Genomic DNA, 21,891 nt, shown 5'->3' on the forward strand with positions numbered 1-21,891 from the left:
AGACTGTCTCTGATGTCATCGTTAAATCTCTGCTAATGTTTACCAAGGCAGCTGTGACTTGTTTTTTTTAAAGGTTTCACATCAGTTGACAACTTCAAACCCTTTAAATACTCCCTAGTATGCTCATTTTTCAACCCTTTGTATTGATTTGTGGAGTCCTGTAGAGCAGCTGCACACAATAACCGGCACTGAAAACGTTCTAGATCAGGGGTGGGCAAACTACGGCCCGGGGGCCACATCCGGCCCGCCAAGTGTTTGAATACGGCCCGCCCAATCTTTCCAAAGTATTTCATTTAAACTCAACATACAACCTGGCATCATGGCCCGAACCAACCTTTTGATGGTTTTATCAATTTCGTTTTTTAATAATAATAATAATAATAATAATAATAATAATAATAATAATAATTATTATTATTATTATTATTATTAGATTATTATTAGAATATTATTAGAATATTATTAGATTATTATTAGATTATTATAATTATTATTAGAACTATTATGATTATTATAATTATTATATTAATGCTAATTATATTAATTATATATAATATTGTTATATTTGCATATTTTACATAATAATAATATAATAATTATTATTTTAATTTTATTGTAGTTATTATAATATTTTATTATTTTTAAAATATTTAAATATAAATATTTATATTTAAATATAAATATAAAATAAAAGTTGCTTCTGACTCTTCAACATGACCAAGTAATATTGGAAAGGCTTCAGCAACAATCTGGCGGATAGTCCGGCTGCGCCCATATTCCCATATTTTGCTGGTCCGGAATCTGTAACTCCAACCACTTCTGCCTGATGTTTGCCTCTTTAGGCCAAGTTCAGACCTGTTCATTGCCGCGTGCATCATATCACCGAATTACAAAGTTTGATTCTTTTGTGCTCTGATTGTGTTCCAATCAATCCCAGCACAGGCCGGCATGGTGGGACACCATGGAAAGATTCCGGCCAGATTATAATAGACACTTCACACACGGATTGAGGGTGACCTCCACTGGCCTATTTTGCTGAAGTAAAACAAAATGTTGTTGTTGGGGAGCCTCTTCCCTCCCGGAAAACCATTTTCTCATCCCAATTCCTCAGTTCACCTCCTCATCAAGCTCACTTCACGATGTAAAGTGCGTTATAAATTAAATGGATTATTTCATTTATTTATTATTGTATTAATAATAATAATAATATTAACAACAATGATAACTATTATTAATAATAATATTATAAATAATATAATAATAATAAAACAATTATTATTATTGTTGTTGTTAATATTATTATTAATAATAATAATAATTATTATTGTTGTTATTAATACTATTATTAATAATATTAACAACAATAATAATGAAAATAATAATGCTAATAATGATTATAATAAATAAATAAAATAACACATTTAATTTATAATGCACTTTATATCAAATAAATGATCTTATTATTGTTAATATTATTATTAAGAATAATAATGTTATTATTCTTATTAATAAGATAATTTATTTGATGTAAAGTGCATTATAAATTAAATGTATTTAATTTAATTATTATTATTATTATTATTAATATTATTATTATTAATATTATATTATAATATATTATATTATTATATAATAATATTATATAATAAAATTTTCAGGAGCACTTTGTAAACAACAGACCACATCAAATAACGACATTGATAAAACAACTTCGGTTGGCACAAGCCATGATGCCAGGTTGTATGTTGTATGTTACAGGCATTCAAACACTTGGCGGGCCGGATGTGGCCCCCGGGCCGTAGTTTGCCCCCCCCCCGCTCTCAAGTAAGGACACACAAACTGATTCTCAGCACCTTGAAGACTCAGTCATCTGTGCCGTGAATGGAGGGGAATCCATGTCAATTATTCTACACTTTGTCTCTCTTTGCAGATTTTCCGCCAAGTGGAATCACCTCTGGTATGTACTCTGTCATGTACTTTATCAATGTACTAGAAATAATACACCATTTATGTACATTTCATTGAAAAGAACCTGCAACCTCCACAATCAGGCTTCGGTCAGTTGCCTCATTTGACCCCTTGTCCCGATGGGGGATTAAAGGATTTAACATTGCTCCCTCTAATCTTGAATTTTAGGTCATAATTGCGCCATAAATGCCCCCCCACCCAACCCTCTCCGCCCCCCCCCTCCATTTGACTCACTGTTGTTAGTATGAAATGAAAACCAGGTCTATTCCGGGGCCCGGCCTCGACACATGCAAGTGATAAATAGTCGGAAATGAGAACTGCTGATGGGCGCCGGTAATTGTTTTGAAACGGAGCAACTGCAGCTAACTCGCTAACTGTTTACACCTGCAGCTCATGATGTCATGGCGGCCTCGTTACTCCATTCGCTTTCAATCACATGACTCAAACCAAGACACCACAGCCGCCTCCATCTGCGCTTTTTCCACTTTTATGATGCAATAAATGTCCCCTAAAGATGGAATTGGGGCCCCCGGGGCGCTTGATTGTTTGCATTGAAGTGTTGCTTTCAAACCTACAGTACTCAATGCCAGGTTGGTACTAGCTATTCCTTTGTGATAGTACTTTATGGCAATACTGTGGAAAAGTTACAAAAAATGAGGAATATACAGAAAAGAAGGTCGTTAACCAGTGAAAGTGGTATGTCGTCTACTTGGGGGACATTTTAGTTCGATACCAACCATGGCAGTGTAACACTGAATCCGTTGCGGCCACTGGAACCGTTCCGCAAGATTGAATCCCCGTTGTAGGTTCACACTAGCTCATTCTGGTGCAGCTCCATCTTCTTCTTTGTTTTTCAGATACCCGAGTCAGGCAACCTGGACTGGATCAGGACCGTAGCGGATTCGGATTTGGTGTGACCCCCTAGGTAAGACTTCTGTACTTTACTGCAGTAAAATTGTATTTCCACAAAAATGGCAGAACACAAATTTTTACTGTAATATTTAATCCGATTTGAGTATATTTACTATTGTAATTCCATCTATTTTCTACTGTTTATCCTCATAAGGGTCGTGGGGGGTGCTGGAGCCTATCCCAGCTGTCCCAGCTTGGGCGAGAGGCGGGGTACACCCTGGACTGGTCGGCCAGCCAATCACAGGGCACATATAGACAAACAACCATTCACACTCACATTCATACCTATGGATAGTTAACCTTATTAAAAGTAGCAGGAGCTGCACGGTGGTCGAGTGGTTAGCGTGCAGACCTCACAGCTAGGAAACCCGTGTTCAATCCCACCCTCGGCCATCTCTGCGTGGAGTTTGCATGTTCTCCACAGGGTTTTCTCCGGGTATTCCGGTTTCCTCCCACATTCCAAAAAAACATGCTAGGTTAATTAGCGACTCCAAATTGTCCATAGGTATGAATGTGAGTGTGAATGGTTGTTTGTCTATATGTGCCCTGTGATTGGCTGGCCACCAGTCCAGGGTGTACCCTGCCTCTCTTTTTGAAGACAACTGGGATAGGCTCCAGCACCCCCGCGACCCTCGTGAGGAAAAGCGGTAGAGAATGAATAAACGAATGAATGTTTTTTAAGCACGCAGGGCACACAGTTAGGAGACCCGAGTTCGATTCCACCCTCGGCCATCTCCGTGTGGAGTTTGCATGTTCTCCCCGTGCATGCGTGGGTTTTCTCCGGGTACTCCGGTTTCCTCCCACATTCCAAAAAAAACATGCTAGGTTAATTAGCGACTCCAAATTGTCCATAGGTATGAATGTGAGTGTGAATGGTTGTTTGTCTATATGTGCCCTGTGATTGGCTGGCCACCAGTCCAGGGTGTACTGTTACGTAATACAGACATGTAAATGGTATGGCTAAAGGCCAACCCATTCCCCAGACGTTCACCTCACATGACGTAATGAGCAATGTTGATCATCACATGTTGAGAACATTCAGCATGCAAACGATAAAAAAAAAAAAGTCATTCACGTACGAGTCCATATGGAATCCAGATGCTCTTCATTCAACAGATGCTACATCTTAAAATCCTGCACGTGGGTGACAAACAAAGGGAATCAAACCCAATAAAGTCTCTAGGATGCAGTGCAGTGCTTGAAACATTATTCATTCATTCATTCATTCATTCATTTTCTACTGCTTATCCTCACGAGGGTCGCAGGGATGCTGGAGCCTATCCCAGCTGTTCTTCTACACCCTGGACTGGTGGCCAGCCAATCACAGGGCACATATAGACAAACAACCATTCACACTCACATTCATACCTATGGGGTTGAAACATAATTCAAAGCTATTCAAAGCTATTATAACTATTAAATATAAAACCAGTCCAACCAATAAATCAAATGTGATTAATAAATATTACAATAACTGAAATGCCCAAAATATTAAATAAAAAATAAAGATTGCAGTAAAAAGAGCATAAAATAAATTTAATGTAAATAATGTCATAAAGACGTGTTTGGTGTACACAGAAAAAATAAATAATAATACCATACAATAAGAATGGATCCCTAATTGTATGTGAAAATGAGTAATTCAAGTAATTATAAAAGAAAAAAAACATTAAAATTCATAAAAATTAAGTGCAAACTTTATGGCTGCTTTACATTTTAATATTCATTCATTAAAAAGTGTAAATTCATAATCATTATCAATGTACAGTATTTATATAAAGTAGTTAGTTATGGGGTTGAAACATTAATGAAAAGTAATTATTTAATTAAAGCTATTATAACGATTAAATATAAAATCAGTACAACCAATACATAAAATCTGATTAATAAATATTAGAATAAGTGATATAAGAAGCTGAATTTGCCCAAAATATTAAATAAAAAAATCAAGATTGCAGTAAAAAAAAAGCATAAAATAAATATAATGTAAATAATGTCATAAAGTGTTTGGTTGTGCACTGAAAAAATAAATAGTAATACCGCACAATAAGAATGGATCCCTAATTGTATGTGAAAATGAAAAAAAAAAAACATTTAAATTCATGAAAATGAATTGTAAACTTTATGGCTGTTTTATATTTTAATATTCATTTCTTAAAAATACTCTAAGTGTAAATTCATAATCATTATCGATGTACAGTATTTATTGTGATTCTCTTAATATTATGACTTTTTCATTTTGCGGTGTCTTTTGCTCATAATAATTAAATAATTGGATCAAAATAAATATTAAAATTGCACACAGCCTGCTAAGAGTAATAAGTGAAGCGCTTTATTTATGTATTTAAAAAAAGAATGACAACAGTCCAAATTTAGCTTAACTCACATTATTCCATGGCTTTATTTAATAATAGTATTAATAATAGTAATAATACATCAACATTTCTGCATCATACCATGCTGATGTTTCATTGCCTTTTGAGTTAAAAACATACATTTTCTGCAAAGTCTCCTTTCCAATCAAAATAAAAAGAGGCTGGACGTGGAAGTTGCATAACCTGGCAGCGCTAAAATACATTTGGTGGACACTCCCTAAAAGGTTGCAAAATTTGGCTCAAAGAAATGAATGGCAAAGCCGAAAGTTCCAATGTTGTGTAAAATGAAAATAAATATAGAAGGTAATAATTTGCACATTCTTTTCCTGCACCACAAAAACCACGGCACAATGTGCCTTCTTGGCGTGGCGTCGTTTGAATAAGCAATCATCTGGATGGCCGCAAGGTTCCCTTCGGTCGTAATGTTGTCTTTACTGAGGTACAAATTGGCTACGCAAAGGCCGCTGACACGCCCCCTTACTGGTTCAGATGGCGGCTGGGTGGTCCTTTTTCCTTTTTAGCCCCAAAAAGACTCCACGGCTGGGATTTCCAAAAACAATTTTAATCGCTAACTTGACCGCAACCCAATTTGTTACATTTTGTGTCGGACCATCACAGAGCAGTTTGTCAACTATGACTTCATGTTGCAGGATTGGGTGCATAGATGTTTGCACCTTTTATTGTCAATATATCTTTAGAATATATTTTATTTTTATATTTTTATATCACATGCAGCACATGCTATGTGACAATTAGTCCCATAGTCTAATACCAGCTTATTGACAAATCAAACGACCATTTAGCTATTTTTCATTTTATAACAACGCTTAAAACCAATACAATATGCTCAAAAGGTACATAGAGTATATACCGTATTTTTTCATTGGTTGGCTGTTCCTGCCACTTATACTCCAGAGCGACTTATAAATGAAAAAAGTGTTTATGTTCCATAAACACTGGACACCTTTTCTGTTCATGTTTATTTTTTGTGTAGCTGAATAAGCATTGTGTTAGCATATCTTACACCTATTCAGCCTGTTCTTTTATTGTTAGAACTTGCCTTCCAAGAGGATATAATGTCTGTTTTGGTCAAGTAGTTTGGAAAATAAATTACCCGCTAAAAAATGCGACTTATACTCCAGTGTGACTTATGTATGTTTTTTATCTACCTAATTTCTGGTATAGAAAATATGTTAAAATAAAATACATACAAAAAATATATATAAAAATACATAGAAAATCCTGAAAATATGGTTAAAAAAATACAAAAATACAAAAATACAGAAAATACGGTTTACAGTCAAGTAGTTTGTAAAATAAATTACCCGCAAAAAATGCCACTTATACTCCAGTGCAACTTATGTATGTTTTTTTCTACATAATTATGCATTTCTAGCATAGAAAATATGTTAAAATACATACAAAAAAATACATACAAAAAAATATATACAAAAATACATAGAAAATCCAGTTTAAAAAAATACATTAAAAATACATTAAAAAAATACATAGAAAATCCAGAAAATATGGTTTACGGTCAAGCGTTTTTTTCGACATAATTATGCATTTCTGGCATAGAAAATATGTTAAAATAAAATACATACAAGAAATATATACAAAAATACATAGAAAATCCAGAAAATCCAGTTTAAAAAAATTCATTAAAAAAATACATAGGAAATCCAGAAAATACAGTTTACGGTCAAATTATCCGCAAAAAATGCGACTTATACTCCAGTGTGACTTATGTATGTTTTTTTTTTTAACCTAATTATGCATTTTTGGCCTTGTGCGACTTATACTCCGGAGCGACTTATAATCCAGAAAATACGGTATATATAGATTCTGAAAAACTGAAAATTTGGACACCCATGTCCTAATAACTAATGCCCCCCTTTGCTTTGTCTTTTACTTCTGATCCTAAATTTACATTTAGAATAGGGTGATTAATATGTAATTAATCACAGAAGTTTTTATCAATAATTAGTGTGTTTTATAGTCCGGAAAATACGGTTGTTTGAATGTTTATATACTTTTAAGTTTGCATAGGAGTTCACCAGGGTTCCATTTTAGGTCCACCCTTATTAACTATTTACATCATCCAGTCAATGCAGGTGAAGCTGTTACACATTATATACTTATATTACTTATAGTCGGGGAAACTATAGTGAATAACAGAGCAGCATATAGAAAGGGTGTGGCGGCAGGACGGGTGGGGGTTGCTGGATTTAACCCCACCCCCCAACTCCCATAAATACAAAGTCATCCCCTTTCTGTGGCAGGCAGGCAGGCGGAACACAACACACCAGATTGGACACAGACCGCCGCATACACTTTCACACGCGCGTGTCTGAGTGCATGCATGCGTGTGCACAAAGACGCCGTTCTGAGAACCAGCCGACAGGCAGACTGCAGCCATGAACTTTAACATACTAGTCTGGGACCATAGAGCCGTCTCCCCTCTGGGCGGCCCGCCAACACAATGAGGGGAAAATACCTCTTAGGCTGTCCCTGCCCCGGCTCTAGGACTTGATCTACAACTGGACCACATCAGTTCCCACCCGCACGACGACGACACAAAGAGGCCTTTTCTTTTCACGCCAGTCTTTATAGTTTTTATCATACATATAAATTGCTTGATTTATTCAATATATCATGTTTGGCCCCCCCGACTTTAATCTTCTTGTGCGGACTTGAATTAGCAGCCTAATGAATAAAATAAAGTGGGCAAAAATGAACGTCAAAGCCAGGGGTCGGCAACCTTTACTATCAAATTAGCCATTTTACCTCCGACACTTCACTATAAGCCAGGGGTCGGCAACCTTTACTATCAAATTAGCCATTTTACCTCCGACACTCACTATAAGCCAGGGGTCGGCAACCTTTACTATCAAATTAGCCATTTTACCTCCGACACTCACTATAAGCCAGGGGTCGGCAACCTTTACTATCAAATTAGCCATTTTACCTCCGACACTCACTATAAGCTAGGGGTCGGCAACCTTTACTATCAAATTAGCCATTTTACCTCCGACACTCACTATAAGCCAGGGGTCGGCAACCTTTACTATCAAATTAGCCATTTTACCTCCGACACTCACTATAAGCTAGGGGTCGGCAACATTTACTATCAAATTAGCCATTTTACCTCCGACACTCACTATAAGCCAGGGGTCGGCAACCTTTACTATCAAATTAGCCATTTTAACTCTGACACTCACTATAAGCTAGGGGTCGGCAACATTTACTATCAAATTAGCCATTTTACCTCCGACACTCACTATAAGCCAGGGGTCGGCAACCTTTACTATCAAATTAGCCATTTTACCTCCGACACTCACTATAAGCTAGGGGTCGGCAACATTTACTATCAAATTAGCCATTTTACCTCCGACACTCACTATAAGCCAGGGGTCGGCAACCTTTACTAGCAAATTAGCCATTTTACCTCCCACATTCACTAAAGGAAAATAGAGTAGACATTATTTAAAAGAATATATTGAGAAGCAGAGATGCTCCTTTTCGGGGGTGGGGGGTCGGAGGGTCGGGGGGGGGGTTATTCATGGTTTGTTGACCACGTTGAGGGAAGATCTGTAACATCCCAACCAAAGCAGGCAGCCAAATATCCGCTTCCCCTCCAGTTTATCCAATCACTAATCAAAACTCAGCTATGAGGACCCATTCAGGGTCTCATAGAAAGTCAGATTTTTTAAAAACTCATTACAAAGATGCCTATTTTCCCATTCAGGTGCTAAAAAAAAGCATTGAGCATTGCGAAAAAAACCACCACACAGACGCTGAAGCCACATTTCAGGTCCTGAAACAACAAAACAGCCCCAGACCATCACACTACCACCACCATATTTTACTGTTGGAATGTTGTTCTTTTTCTGAAATGCAGCGTTACTTTTACACCGGATGTAATGAATTAAAAAATATATTTTCTCGTCAGACCACAAAGTATTTTCCCAAAGGTCTTGGGTATCTTGGGTAAAATGTCTCTTTTCATAATAAAGGTTGCCGACTCCTGGTCGAGTACAAGCTACACTGAATTGTCTATAGCATGTTTAATAAACAAAAGGAGACTATAACGGTGGCATCCTTTGTTGTTTCTGGATAAAAAGTTAGCACACCCATGTGTAAAGCGATGTATTACATCTCCGTATTGTCCCGAAATATATGTCATTTATTTATGACATTATTTATAGCGTGCATGAAAAGTGTAAAGACCAGTCGGCCTACTGTTTGTGTTCTGTTTATGCATAAATTACACACTTAGCATGAAATTCGTTACTGAAAATGGTGCACAAAATGACAGCAGAATTCATGGTTCCGTCTCCCACAGCAAGTCTTCCAGGTCCTGAAACAACAAAACAGCCCCATACCATCACACTACCACCACCATATTTTACTGTTGGAATGTTGTTCTTTTTCTGAAATGCAGGGTTACTTTTACACCGGATGTAATGAATTAAAAAATATATTTTCTCGTCAGACCACAAAGTATTTTCCCAAAGGTCTTGGGTATCTTGGGTAAAATGTCTCTTTTCATAGTAAAGGTTGCCGACCCCCAGTCTAGTACACTGACCAAATTGTCTTTCGACTGTTTAATAAAAAAAAAGAGAATAGAACAATGGGATCTTTTGTATTTTTTGTGTAAAAAGTTAGCACACCCATGTGTAAAACGACGTATAACCTCTGAATTGTCCCAAAATATATGTCATTTATTTTTGTCATTTATTTGAAAAGTATGGAGACCAGTCGGCCTACTGTTTTTGTTCCGTTTATGCATAAATTACACACTTAGCATGAAATTCGTTACTGAAAATGGTGCACAAAATGACAGCAGAATTCATGTTTCCGTCTCCCACAGCAAGTCTTCCAGGTCCTGAAACAACAAAACAGCCCCAGACCATCACACTACCACCACCATATTTTACTGTTGGAATGTTGTAATGAATTAAAAAATATATATTTTCTCGTCAGACCACAGAGTATTTTCCCAAAGGTCTTGGGTATCTTGGATAAAATGTCTCTTTTCATAGTAAAGGTTGCCGACCCCCGGTCTAGTACAAGCTAGCATGTTTAATAATAAAGGAGAATAGAACGGTGGCATCCTTTGTTGTTTCTGGATAAAAAGTTAGCACACCCATGTGTAAAGCGACGTATAACCTCCGCATTGTCCCGAAATATATGTCAGTTATTTATGACATTATTTGAAAAGTATAGAGACCAGTTGGCCTACTGTTTGTGTTCCGTTTACGCATGAATTACACACTTAGCATGAAATTCGTTACTGAAAATTGTGCACAAAATGACGTATTTACACCTTGTCGATAACTATTTACGTGTCTCGTACGTATTGTAGAGGAATGAATTTCTCTCTTAGCAAGGGACCAAAACATGAGCTACAAGATAGAGAATGTGCAAGGAACAGGATTGAAGCAATAAAGCTCGCTGGAAGACATCGCTTTGGGCATTATCATTAGCTATCAACGGAAAATCACAAGGACGTTCCAAGACGGGACAGAAATTGCTTGAGAATTCCCCCGAATCGCTCCAAGAGGTGGTGGAAAAGTTAACCCCTTCAATGCGACACGTATGTTCATATATGTATTGTTGCATTCAAGACGAGTACACCAATGTTATGAACCGCAAATTTTGAACGTATCAAAAAAATTGGCTTGTGCACCCGCCGCACAGTTTACACCAGGGGTCTCAAACTCAATTTACCTGGGGGGCCACTGGAGCTAGGGTCTGGGTGAGACTGGGCCGCATCAGGTTTTCCAAAAAAAAAAACCCAAAAAACGCATTTATTAAAAACAGAAAAATTAATAAACTTTGCTTTGGTTCTGATTTTCTACAATAAAAGCTCTGATAAAACATTCCACTGTTCTCAAATATCTTACTTTTTATTTTTCTACACAAAATAAGATGAAAAATAAATAAACAAATCAAGAATAAAGAAAATCAATCAATCAGTAATAAATAAATAAATATAATAATAAAACAGCAAATAATAAAAACTTAAGAAACCACATATAGTTGGTGGGTAGACAAATGATTTTTTTCAGATTAAAATGAACAAAGCATTATTAGAGCCCTGTAGACATGACAAAACACGACTATAGTCACATTTATACTCTTTTTATTTACAACATATTGCGCAACTGCAGGGTCTTGAGACACATGCTAACTCGCAAACTAGAGAGCTAGCGACCTAAATGGTAGCCTCCAAGTTATTTCTTTTAAACTTAAAAAGCAAAAAAAAAAACTTACCACTTCCACACGGATAGGGAGGATAACTATTAACAGTTATTTAACCTTTAACATGAACATTAATCAAACGGAATATTTTTTTCTGGGTACATGATACCATACAGCATCCGTATCAAACTTGCGCGGGCCGCACTAACATTAAACTTTCATATCAAGGCGGGGGGCCTCAAACTAGCGTCCTGCGGGCCACATTTGGCAACATATTGCGCAACTGCAGGGTCTTGAGACACATGCTAACTCGCAAACTAGAGAGCTAGCGACCTAAACGGTAGCCTTCAAGTTATTTCCTTTAAACTTAAATAGCAAAAAACTTACCACTTCCACACGGATAGGGAGGATAACTATTAACAGTTATTTAACCTTTAACATAAACATTAATCAAACGGAATAATTTTTTCTGGGTACATGATACCATACAGCATCCGTATCAAACCGCACTAACATTAAACTTTCATATCAAGGCGGGGGGCCTCAAACTAGCGTCCTGCGAGCCACATTTGGCCCACGGGCCGCGTGTTTGAGACACCCGTTAATGGCCAATTTCACCCATTGGCACGCAAAATGGCGTCCCACTGCGGGGACAAAGTGCGCGCAAGTGTAAACAAGGCTTAAGATTGCGTCTGCGTCTCCGCCACGATTCTTGAGGTTTTTGGCGTGTTTGCATTGTGTTTTGCAACACAGGTGCTCCGCGGTGACCTTGTTTAAAAGTAGTTTATGTGTTCATATAAATTTCAGAGGTCATTGTTTATCTTTCACCTTCAAGATAATGCAAAGCCTTCCACTTGGGAAGTCTCGTGTACCTGTCTCGTGTCCACATTCCGTGTCTTCTGTCCTCATTTGTGAACGCTGGTATCTTTGAAACAGGATCTGTATTCATGCAACAAGGACAGTGACCCTAAAAAATAAAAAACAGGGTCACGCATGTGGATTTTTGAAAATACTCCCTCCCAGCTGTCAATATTATCAATTTTTTTTTATTGATTCCGGTTTTTGCAGCTTTGGTATCCGTAGTCCTGACTTTGTTATGTCATCATCTTCTTTGCTCCTATTTATTTTGTCCCAATGTTGTCTTTCTTCAAGTTTACCTATTGATATAACACATGCTATTGACAAGTTGAGTTGTGGGTCAATACATGAGCAGAATCTCTAACATGTGTCATTGAAATGGCGCCTTAAGTCACTTGAAGGCATCGCAACTTCACCTGATCTTTTCATGACTCTGCAATATTGAGTTGCTCCATCATGAGTATATTTTTGCTTTTCTTACTACTTCGGTAATTGTTATTATTATTAGGAAACATTTTCAAATGCCGCAAAAGTGCAATTTTAAACATTTCCTGGCCTCTAAAGTCCAACAAAAGCTTCATCGTATGTTATGAGTGAGCTCTTCTTAATTCCAGCAATACCTATACAACACCACTAGGTGACAGTAGTGCTCTGCAAACACATATCAAGTCGTCAAAGGGTGAGTTGTTTTACTTTATTGGAGCTTTATTATACATAGTAAATAGTTATATATTTAATTATTAAATTAAATTAAATATTAAAATAAATATTTTAATATATATTTAAATATTAAAATGTATCAAATTAAATTATTTTAAATTATTTTAAATTATTTAATTTTTATTATTATTTATTTTTTATACATTTTTATTTTAAATGAAATTAAATTAAAAAAATATTATATTTTATAAATATTTAATTAATATTAAAAACTAATATTAAAAATACTTAATAAATTATTTAATTATATATAGTTTTTTAAATGAAACTTTATTATTAAAGGATTAAAAAAAATAAAAAAAGAGATTGCCCTCTAAACCTAATAACTGGTTGGGCCACCCTTAGCAGCAACAACTGCAATCAAAGGTTTACGATAACTTGCAATGAGTCTTTTACAGCGCTATGGAGGAATTTTGGACCCCTCATCTTTGCAGAATTGTTGTCATTTTAGTCACATTAGAGAGTTTTTGTTTTGTTTTTCTTCAGCCATTCAGAGTTTTGGACTTGCTGCTCAGTTTTGGATCATTGTCCAGGACAATGATCTTCATGATCTTTTTGTTAGACAGCAGAATTCATGGTTCAATTTCCGTATCCATTTAAGTCTTAACAGCCCCAGACTATCACACTACCACCACCGTATTTTACTGTTGGAATGCAGCGTTACTTTTACACCAGATGTAATGGGACACACATGTTCCAAAAAGTTCAACTTTTGTCTCGTAAGACCACAGAGTATTTTCCCAAAGGTCTTCGGGATCATCAGGATTTTTCCTGGAAAAATTGAGACTAGCCTTAATGTTCTTTTTGTTCAGCAATGGTTTTCGTCTTTGGGATTATTTGCCCAGTTTTTGCCACTGACCTTAAATGGGGTAGGGTTGGCCTGCATTTCTTTCAATATTGTTGTGGGGTCTTTTGTGACCTCTTGGATAAGTCATTGCTTCACTAACCCCTAACCCTAACCTAACCCTAACCCTAACCCTAACCTAACCTAACCTAACCCTAAACCCTAAACCCTAAACCCTAAACCCTAAACCCTAAACCTTAAACCCTAACACTAACCCTAACCCTAACCCTAACCCTAACCCTAAACCCTAACACTAACCCTAACCCTAAACCCTAAACCCTAAACCCTAACCTTAACCCTAACCTTAACCTTAACCTTAACCTTAACCCTAACCCTAACCCTAACCCTAACCCTAACCTAACCCTAACCTTAACCCTAACCCTAACCCTAACCCTAACCTAACCCTAACCCTAACCCTAGGGTTATTTTGGTTGACCAGCCACTCCTGGGAAGGTTCAGCATCGTTCCATGTTTTTACCAATTTGTGGTTAATTGCTCTCACTGTGGTTTGCTGGAGTCCCAAATTTTTAGAAATGGCTTCATACACTTTTCCAGGCAGGAACAGACTTTTTCACGCAGAGCCATGTTGTTAGGATTTTTGTCTCCCTTAATAATCAAAAGATTTGGTGATCATCTGTGACAAACATGCACCAAAAAAAGAGATCAGGAAGGAATATATATGTAAATATACGTAAGAACGTACATATACGGACACGGTAGTTTTCAGTGCCACATGTGAATTGAAAGTGCAACTCAGGAAACAAACAAAAATGTGTGGCCCATAGGTGTCAAATAGGCTCAACACGGGACTGATGGCCCAGGCTACATAACCACAGGGTTAGGGGGTCCGGATACAGTACTTAGTCACCCAGGCGGCAACCCACGCTTTCCCGCTAGGGCCAGGATTAAGGCGCAGTCCTCCTCCAAATCCTAATTTCTGCAAAACAGAGATTAGCGGTCAATACTCCTGATTTAACAATTCTGTTTAGCACCTCGGCTAAGTGTCAGCCTTGGGGCTTGAGAACGATTGAAAGTAAAGCCGTGGGTTTGTTATACGATTTACACAAATTCCACTTCAAATTAAATCAGGTCAGGATTTTATCCTTTGCTAGGAAAACCTAGCAAGTCAGCAAAAACAACCGTGCTTATGCGGTTTCAAATAGCCCAGCACCGGAACTGCCTGTTATTCCACTTTAACCTTAAATACAGATCACTTATGCTTAAGTGTGGATGTGGGAGCAAGTCGTGCTTGCTGTTTTAAACCCTATTTTAGCACTTTTAGCAGTTGATGTTTGCTAAATACAAGGATGAAGAGTCTTGAACCAGTCATGATGTGCTATATATATCACTATATTGATACTTACTATGGTACCCATTATGGCATTGGATGCTCATATCACCTCGTACTTCGGTACATGACAAAAAATAAAATTAAACTATTTTAGGAAAGCAGGAAGTGAACAAATGTAACAGTTACTGATTGTAAAAGTACCAGATGGAGGGGTAGGATTTAATAAGCTTTGCTTCACCTCAAAGTCCCGCTAAATTTAAATAAATAAATACACAAATAAATACATAAATAAAACATAAAAAAATATATATATTATAAAAGCAGGAAGTGAACAAATGTAACAGTTACACAAATAAATACACAAATAAATACACAAATAAAACATAAAAAAGTATTTAAAAAATTATTTTAAAAAACAACATAAATTATATTAGGAAAGCAGGAAGTGAACAAATGTAACAGTTACTGATTGTAAAAGTACCAGATGGAGGGGTAGGATTTAATAAGCTTTGCTTCACCTCAAACTCCCGCTAAATTTAAATAAATAAATACATAAATACACAAATAAATACATAAAAAAATACAAATAATTAAAAAAATTAATAAAAAAAACAACTTAAACTATATTAGGAAAGCAGGAAGTGAACAAATGTAACAGTTACTGATTGTAAAGGTACCAGATGGAGGGGTAGGATTTAATAAGCTTTGCTTCACCTCAAAGTCCCGCTAAATTTAAATAAATAAATACATAAATACACAAATAAATACATAAATAAATAAATAAAAATCATTTTAAAAAAGAATACAAAAATAAAAAAAAATTAAATTGTATTAGGAAAGCAGGAAGTGAACAAATGTAACAGTTACTGATTGTAAAAGTACCAGATGGAGGGGTAGGATTTAATAAGCTTTGCTTCTTCCTACTCCTTTTGGACATGTGGAACTGTGAACTGATTATGTGATGCATTCAAGTGTAATCTGATGCATGTTCAAATGAAATTCAACCATTACCATATTTTACAAAAATGGGGATGCCGTATATTTCCCCATAAGAACAAGCTACACTAGGTAGGTAATAGTTGTTGTTTACATGGCAGGTATTTGTTGTTGCAGTTGTTCAAATGTACAGGAAGTCTTGCTTTTCCAAGCTAATAGCATTGGCCTTGAATGGCACTCAAGACACAATGCAAAAGTGCCGTGATGCGTTTAAATGTGTCAATGTGCAAGTCTGTAAAGGGAGCAAAGTGCTTCAAGGTGGAAGAGATAAGCCACTCACGCCCCCGCGCACGCGCACACGCAAACACAAGTCATGTATTATTTATCCCCCGGAGCTCCACGTGTGCTGCCTCTCTGGGATGGTCCACGTTCTTGCCCTCTGATTGGACACACCTCCTCCATCGTCTCATCCAGGCGGGGCGGGACCTGGAGCCGCACTTACACCCATGATTGGCCCCGAATCACAAAATGTACAGCTTTATCTTCGCGGGTTCGAGGAGCAGGTTGCAGGGGTTATAAATAGAGCCTCCAGCCGAAGGGGGGGAAGAAAATGAGCATCGGCATCCGGCGACCGCTCCATGATCTCTGCGAGGAGGATGCTGCAGCAAGCTCTTAGAGTATCCGGCCGGAGCGCCGTCCCCCTGCTCAAGTGGGTGGAGAGGTGGGCCGAGGGCGCAGCAGCGGCCGGGACGGCATCGAAGACGCTGGATGACATGCCCGGACCGTCGGTGCTCGGTTTCGCGTGGGACTTATTCCCACGAAAGGGGCTGTCAAAGCTGCACCAGCTACAGGTAGGACCAACTTGTGTGCAAAATTGATGGTGATTGTGTAGTACTTTTGTTATGTACAGTATTAGTGTTTGACTGGCAGTTGCACCTTTTAGGAATGTTACATTTTGTGTTATGAAGAAACCTATTATAATGATGCAAAATTGATGGTGATTTTGTAGTACTTTTCTTATGTACAGTATTAGTGTTTGACTGGCAGTAGCACCTTTTAGGAATGTTACATTTTGTGTTATGAAGAAACCTATTATAATGATGCAAAATTGATGGTGATTTTGTAGTACTTTTCTTATGTACAGTATTAGTGTTTGACTGGCAGTTGCACCTTTTAGGAATGTTACATTTTGTGTTATGAAGAAACCTATTATAATGATGCAAAATTGATGGTGATTTTGTAGTACTTTTGTTATGTACAGTATTAGTGTTTGACTGGCAGTTGCACCTTTTAGGAATGTTACATTTTGTGTTATGAAGAAACCTATTATAATGATGCAAAGTTGATGGTGATTTTGTAGTACTTTTCTTATGTACAGTATTAGTGTTTGACTGGCAGTAGCACCTTTTAGGAATGTTACATTTTGTGTTATGAAGAAACCTATTATAATGATGCAAAATTGATGGTGATTTTGTAGTACTTTTGTTATGTTATTAGTGTCTGACTGGCAGTTGCACCTTTTAGGAATGTTACATTTTGTGTTATGGAGAAACCTGTTATAATGATGCAAAATTGATGGTGATTATGTAGTACTTTTGTTATGTACAGTATTAGCGTCTAACTGGCAATTGCACCTTTTAGGAATGTTACATTTTGTGTTATGAAGAAACCTATTATAATGATGCAAAATGGATGGTGATTTTGTAGTACTTTTCTTATGTACAGTATTAGTGTTTGACTGGCAGTAGCACCTTTTAGGAATGTTACATTTTGTGTTATGGAGAAACCTATTATAATGATGCACAATTGATGGTGATTTTGTAGTACTTTTGTTATGTACAGTATTAGCGTCTGACTGGCAGTAGCACCTTTTAGGAATGTTACATTTTGTATTATGAAGAAACCTTTTATAATGATGCAAAATTGATGGTGATTTTGTAGTACTTTTGTTATGTACAGTATTAGCGTCTAACTGGCAATTGCACCTTTTAGGAATGTTACATTTTGTGTTATGAAGAAACCTATTATAATGATGCAAAATTGATGGTGATTTTGTAGTACTTTTGTTATGTACAGTATTAGTGTTTGACGGCCAGTTGCACCTTTCAGGAATGTTACATTTTGTGTTATGAAGAAACCTTTTATAATGATGCAAAATTGATGGTGATTTTGTAGTACTTTTGTTATGTACAGTATTAGCGTCTGACTGGCAGTTGCACCTTGTAGGAATGTTACATTTTGTGTTATGAAGAAACCTATTATAATGATGCAAAATTGATGGTGATTTTGTAGTACTTTTGTTATGTACGGTATTAGTGTTTGACGGGCAGTTGCACCTTTTAGGAATGTTACATTTTGTGTTATGAAGAAACCTTTTATAATGATGCAAAATTGATGGTGATTTTGTAGTACTTTTGTTATGTACGGTATTAGCGTCTGACTGGCAGTTGCACCTTTTAGGAATGTTACATTTTGTGTTATGAAGAAACCTATTATAATGATGCAAAATTGATGGTGATTTTGTAGTACTTTTGTGATGTACAGTATTAGTGTTTGACTGGCAGTAGCACCTTTTAGGAATGTTACATTTTGTGTTATGAAGAAACCTATTATAATGATGCAAAATTGATGGTGATTTTGTAGTACTTTTGTGATGTACAGTATTAGTGTTTGACTGGCAGTAGCACCTTTTAGGAATGTTACATTTTGTGTTATGAAGAAACCTATTATAATGATGCAATTTACTAGTGATTGGACCCACTGTACAGGTGTGCCTAATGTTTGAGAGGGTGTACACTATAAAATATATGTGGAAAATTATATTAGAGTTATTCTTACACCCGTTAGTCTGTGAGCTTTGAAGTTGTTCAAAGTTTTTTGTTTTTTTTTTAGTGTTAAGATGCTTTGAAATCCTCTACAAACCGCTCTGGTGCTACTCACTGTCTGTTCTTGCAAGAATAAATTCTGCATTTCACCGCATCCATTCCACAACAATTTCCTGATTTAGCAGCCACACATATATTTTTTTTAAACATTTTTTTAAACACAAGAAACTGCAAAAGTGTGGTGTTTTTTCATCTTGTCCGACTGTACCTTTAAAAGCAGTGATTTAAAGCGTTAGGGAGATTATATAAACATCTCCTTACAGGACACTGGGGGTTCTGAATGAATGGAATAACACCGCAACGTATTTTTAAAAAAGTGCAGTCAAAAGCCAAATGTAATGTATTGTGGGGTGGGACTAATTTATGCATCGTTTTTCACGAGGTGTGTGTGTTTTTTTCACGTTCCAGCTGGAAGGACTGCAGCGGTACGGCCCCATGTGGAAGGCCAGTTTCGGCCCCATCCTGACGGTCCACGTGGCTCATCCGGCGCTTATCGAGCAGGTGCTGCGACAGGAGGGGCAGCACCCCTGCCGCTCTGAGCTTTCCTCTTGGAAGGACTACAGGAAGCTCAGAGGTCACCACTATGGATTGTTGACCTCGTGAGTGCCCTCTTTCTCTCTCTCTGTCATGTCCCAGACTGAGATTGTGTTACAAGACGACCTTTACCTTTGACATATGACCTCAAAGGTGTTAACTTTGTAACTGCTTTCATGTGTCGTTGGTAAAAGATGTGGAAGAACATCAGCTAAACGGATAGTGTTTTGTACATAGCGCTATTGGTGACGTATATTAGCTTGTAGTGGTGATGTTTTTCTTTTTTTTGGAGATAAAAGTGTAATTTGGGGTTAAAAAACATACATTCATTTTCTACCGCTTATCCTCACAAGGGTCGCGGGGGTGCTGGAGCCTATCCCAGCTGTCTTCTACACCCTGGACCGGTGGCCAGCCAATCACAGGGCACATATAGACAAACAACCATTCACACTCACATTCATACCTATGGACAATTTGGATTTGCTAATTAACCTAGCATGTTTTTGGAATGTGGGAGGAAACCGGAGTAAATCCACGCATGCACGGGGAGAACATACAAACTCCACACAGAGATGCCAGAGGGTGGAATCGAACTTGGGTCTCCTAGCTGTGTGGCCTGCGTGCTTAAAAAAACATTCATTCATTTATTCATTCTCGACCGCTTTTCCTCATGAGGGTCGCAGGGGGTGCTGGAGCCTATCCCAGCTGTCTTCATACGAGAGGCGGGGTACACCCTGGACTGGTGGCCAGCCAATCACAGGGCACATATAAACAAACAACCATTCACACTCACATTCATACCTATGGACAATTTGGAGTCGCTAATTAACCTAGCATGTTTTTTTTGGAATGTGGGAGGAAACCGGAGTACCCGGAGAAAACCCACGCATGCACGGGGAGAACATGCAAACTCCACACAGAAGCCTAATATTTATTAACTGTACAGTGTTTTAATCATTTTAAAAAGGATAACTCTTACACATATACATAACTAAATAAAACTAAACTAAATCAAAACTTCACATCTTGTGGTGTCCATAGTACCCAGAAAAAAAACCCACGCATGCACGGGAAGAACGTGCAAACTCCGCATAGAAGCCTAATATTTATTAACTGTACAGTGTTTTTATCATTTTAAAAAGGATAATTCTTACACATATACATAACTAAATAAAACTAAACTAAATCAAAACTTCACATTTTGTGGTGCCCATATAGCACATATTTGGACATGGACAATTTGGAGTCGCTAATTAACCTAGCATGTTTTTGGAATGTGGGAGGAAACCCACGCATGCACGGGGGAGAACATGCAAACTCCACACAGAGATGCCCGAGGGTGGAATCGAACTCGGGTTTCCTAGCTGTGTGGCCTGCGTGCTTAAAAAACAAAACAAAACGGACATCTGCATGGTCTTACAGCTGTGCAGTAAACTCAAAGGTCAAGATTTACTAATCTTCGGCCATGCTGATCAGGTGACATCTATCATCCATGATCATCATGTATGGAAAATTAAGAAGGACCACTTCGTTCTGCCTCCAACGTTGTGAATAAAATTAGCTAAATTGAGGCATTGTAACACCAACATAAAGACGAGGAACCTCTTGCTAACATTCATAAGATGGTTTGTGTGCAGTGAAGGAGAAGAATGGCAGGAGGTGAGGAGCCTCCTGAGCAAGCACATGCTGCGGCCCAAGGCGGTGGAAGCTTACGACAAAACCATCAACAGCGTGGTCAGTGACCTCATCGGCAAACTTCGCCTGCGCCGACATCCCGACGGCCTCGTCACCAACATCACGCAGGAGTTCTATTACTTCGGCCTCGAGGGTGAGACGTTTTTGATTGAAGAAGCCTGATCGTTGGAACATGCAACTTGCATGTTAACGCCTGACTCAGCACATTTTTTCCCGTCACATGTAACCTCATTTTATGGACTCTGATAGAATTTGTCTTGTATTGCATGTTAAGTCTTGTCCATCACATTCTGTCATGGCGTAAAAACTGTGATTTTCAACCACTAGTGTACCTTGAGAAACCGTCAGGTGTGCCGTGAGGAATTATCCAATATCACTTTTTATAATTAACATTTATTAATCATCATTTGCAAATATTATAGTCAATAGCCATGAATATATGGACCCAAATATTCCAATTGCATTTGGTATATTTACTCAAACGGAAAGAATTGAACAGGGATGGAATATTCCTTTAACCAATCCAATCGAGGGATCTTGTATCCGCTCAAACGGAAAAGTTGTCAGACTGTGTTCTTCTTCGTGATGTTTTTCTTCTTCTGTTGTTTATTGGCGGTTGGCAAGCAGCTTTCGTGTGCGTTAGCGCCATCTGTGGAACAGAATCTA

General features: G+C 37.5%; 1 protein-coding gene across 2 annotated transcripts in view; it reads left to right on the forward strand.

Moving 5' to 3' along the window:
* Positions 1-1,934: 1,934 nt before the first annotated feature.
* The window catches only part of cyp27b1 (cytochrome P450, family 27, subfamily B, polypeptide 1), a 28,295-nt gene continuing 8,338 nt past the window's right edge, over positions 1,935-21,891 (forward strand). Inside the window, exons 1-4 of one of the 2 annotated variants that reach the window (XM_078798466.1) lie at positions 1,935-1,957; positions 2,826-2,893; positions 19,405-19,595; positions 21,168-21,358. In XM_078798466.1, coding sequence (XP_078654592.1) covers positions 19,432-19,595; positions 21,168-21,358 — 355 coding nt within the window. In that variant the 5' untranslated portion in view covers positions 1,935-1,957; positions 2,826-2,893; positions 19,405-19,431. Of the gene's footprint in view, positions 1,958-2,825; positions 2,894-16,290; positions 16,963-19,404; positions 19,596-21,167; positions 21,359-21,891 lie in introns of those variants that run through there. The other variant, XM_078798465.1, reaches the window with a different exon arrangement.

Source organism: Doryrhamphus excisus, linkage group LG18 (genome assembly GCF_037039965.1).
Source record: "Doryrhamphus excisus strain RoL-2023G ecotype Guam linkage group LG18, RoL_Dexc_Guam_v1.1, whole genome shotgun sequence".
In the NCBI taxonomy this organism is placed as follows: domain Eukaryota; kingdom Metazoa; phylum Chordata; class Actinopteri; order Syngnathiformes; family Syngnathidae; genus Doryrhamphus; species Doryrhamphus excisus.